The sequence below is a fragment of the Sinocyclocheilus grahami genome, unplaced genomic scaffold (genome assembly GCF_001515645.1).
Source record: "Sinocyclocheilus grahami isolate Dianchi unplaced genomic scaffold, SAMN03320097.WGS_v1.1 scaffold13377.1, whole genome shotgun sequence".
Classification (NCBI taxonomy): domain Eukaryota; kingdom Metazoa; phylum Chordata; class Actinopteri; order Cypriniformes; family Cyprinidae; genus Sinocyclocheilus; species Sinocyclocheilus grahami.
In genome coordinates, this window is record NW_015514876.1 from 4,604 (window position 1) to 5,646 (window position 1,043).

Consider the following 1,043-nt stretch of genomic DNA (forward strand, 5'->3'; position numbering starts at 1 on the left):
AAAAAAAAAATCCCTCTTGCAAAAAAAACAAACTCTTTAAAAAACTGATTTTCACACTTGCACTTTTGTCTTTCACTTCGACCTTGTTATTATCTTGGACATGTCCTTTCCTCTTCAAGGTTGTTGTTGTTGTTGTTTAATAACATTGCAATTTAAGATAAGATCGTTTTCTATTTTCATATATTTTAAAATGTAATTTATTCCTGTGGTTGCAAAGTTGCCATTACTCCAGTCTTCGGGGTCAAATGATTCAACAATTTAGGAACTTTTCTCTAAAAATGTGTCATATATCAAAAAGTGTACAGCATAAATATATGCTTTAAATAAATATTAATATAAAGTGTGTCACATGCATGATTACAGACCTTTCATGAGTCTCCAGGTATAAAGCTCTTTTGATTACTCTTAACACAATTAAAGATCCTACTGATCAGCTACTAGGATCATGCAGAATAAAGAATAGAGATAACTTTTATCCTAAACTAGCTAAGGTCAGTCTCAAGGATTTTGGCATAACAGAGAAAAAGAGGAAAGGACATGTCCAAGATACTAAGGCCGAAGTGAAAGACAGAAAAGTGCAAGTGTGAAACTGTGTTTCTGCAAGAGTTTAGTAAGAAAGAGTAAAAAAAGAAACTTCCCTGGTCTTACCTTTGTGGGAAAGTAGCGACTGAATTTGAACTTCTTCAGAGTGACAGTCATAGTGTAGGTCCCGAAGAACAAAATGAAGGACATGAGAGCAAGATCTGGAACATACTTGCAGGATTTTCCCAGCAGTGAGCCTCCGTACTTCACACACTCCTTCTTACTCAGCTGAGTCCAGTCCAGAGCTGTTAAATTCAACTGAGAAGATGGGACAAACACAGAGAAAAAGGTAGAAGTCAGGGATAGGAGGGAGGAATGTAGACAGGGCAAATGATGGAAGGGTTGTGTGGTGGATAAATGGCGAAAAAGAGAATAAAACAGGACAGGGCCAAAATATATATATTGTAAACCTATTAGCATGTCCAGCCCCACATATATATATATATATATATATATATATA

The 1,043-nt window shown here is 35.5% G+C and overlaps 1 protein-coding gene across 1 annotated transcript in view; it reads right to left on the reverse strand.

Moving 5' to 3' along the window:
* Nucleotides 1–955, reverse strand: part of LOC107578993 (electrogenic sodium bicarbonate cotransporter 4-like) — a 2,834-nt gene extending 1,879 nt beyond the window's left edge. Inside the window, exon 1 of the mRNA XM_016264886.1 lies at nt 649–955. Within this exon, the coding sequence (XP_016120372.1) occupies nt 649–732 (84 nt within the window). The 5' untranslated portion in view covers nt 733–955. The remainder of the gene's footprint in view (nt 1–648) is intronic.
* Nucleotides 956–1,043: the final 88 nt, after the last annotated feature.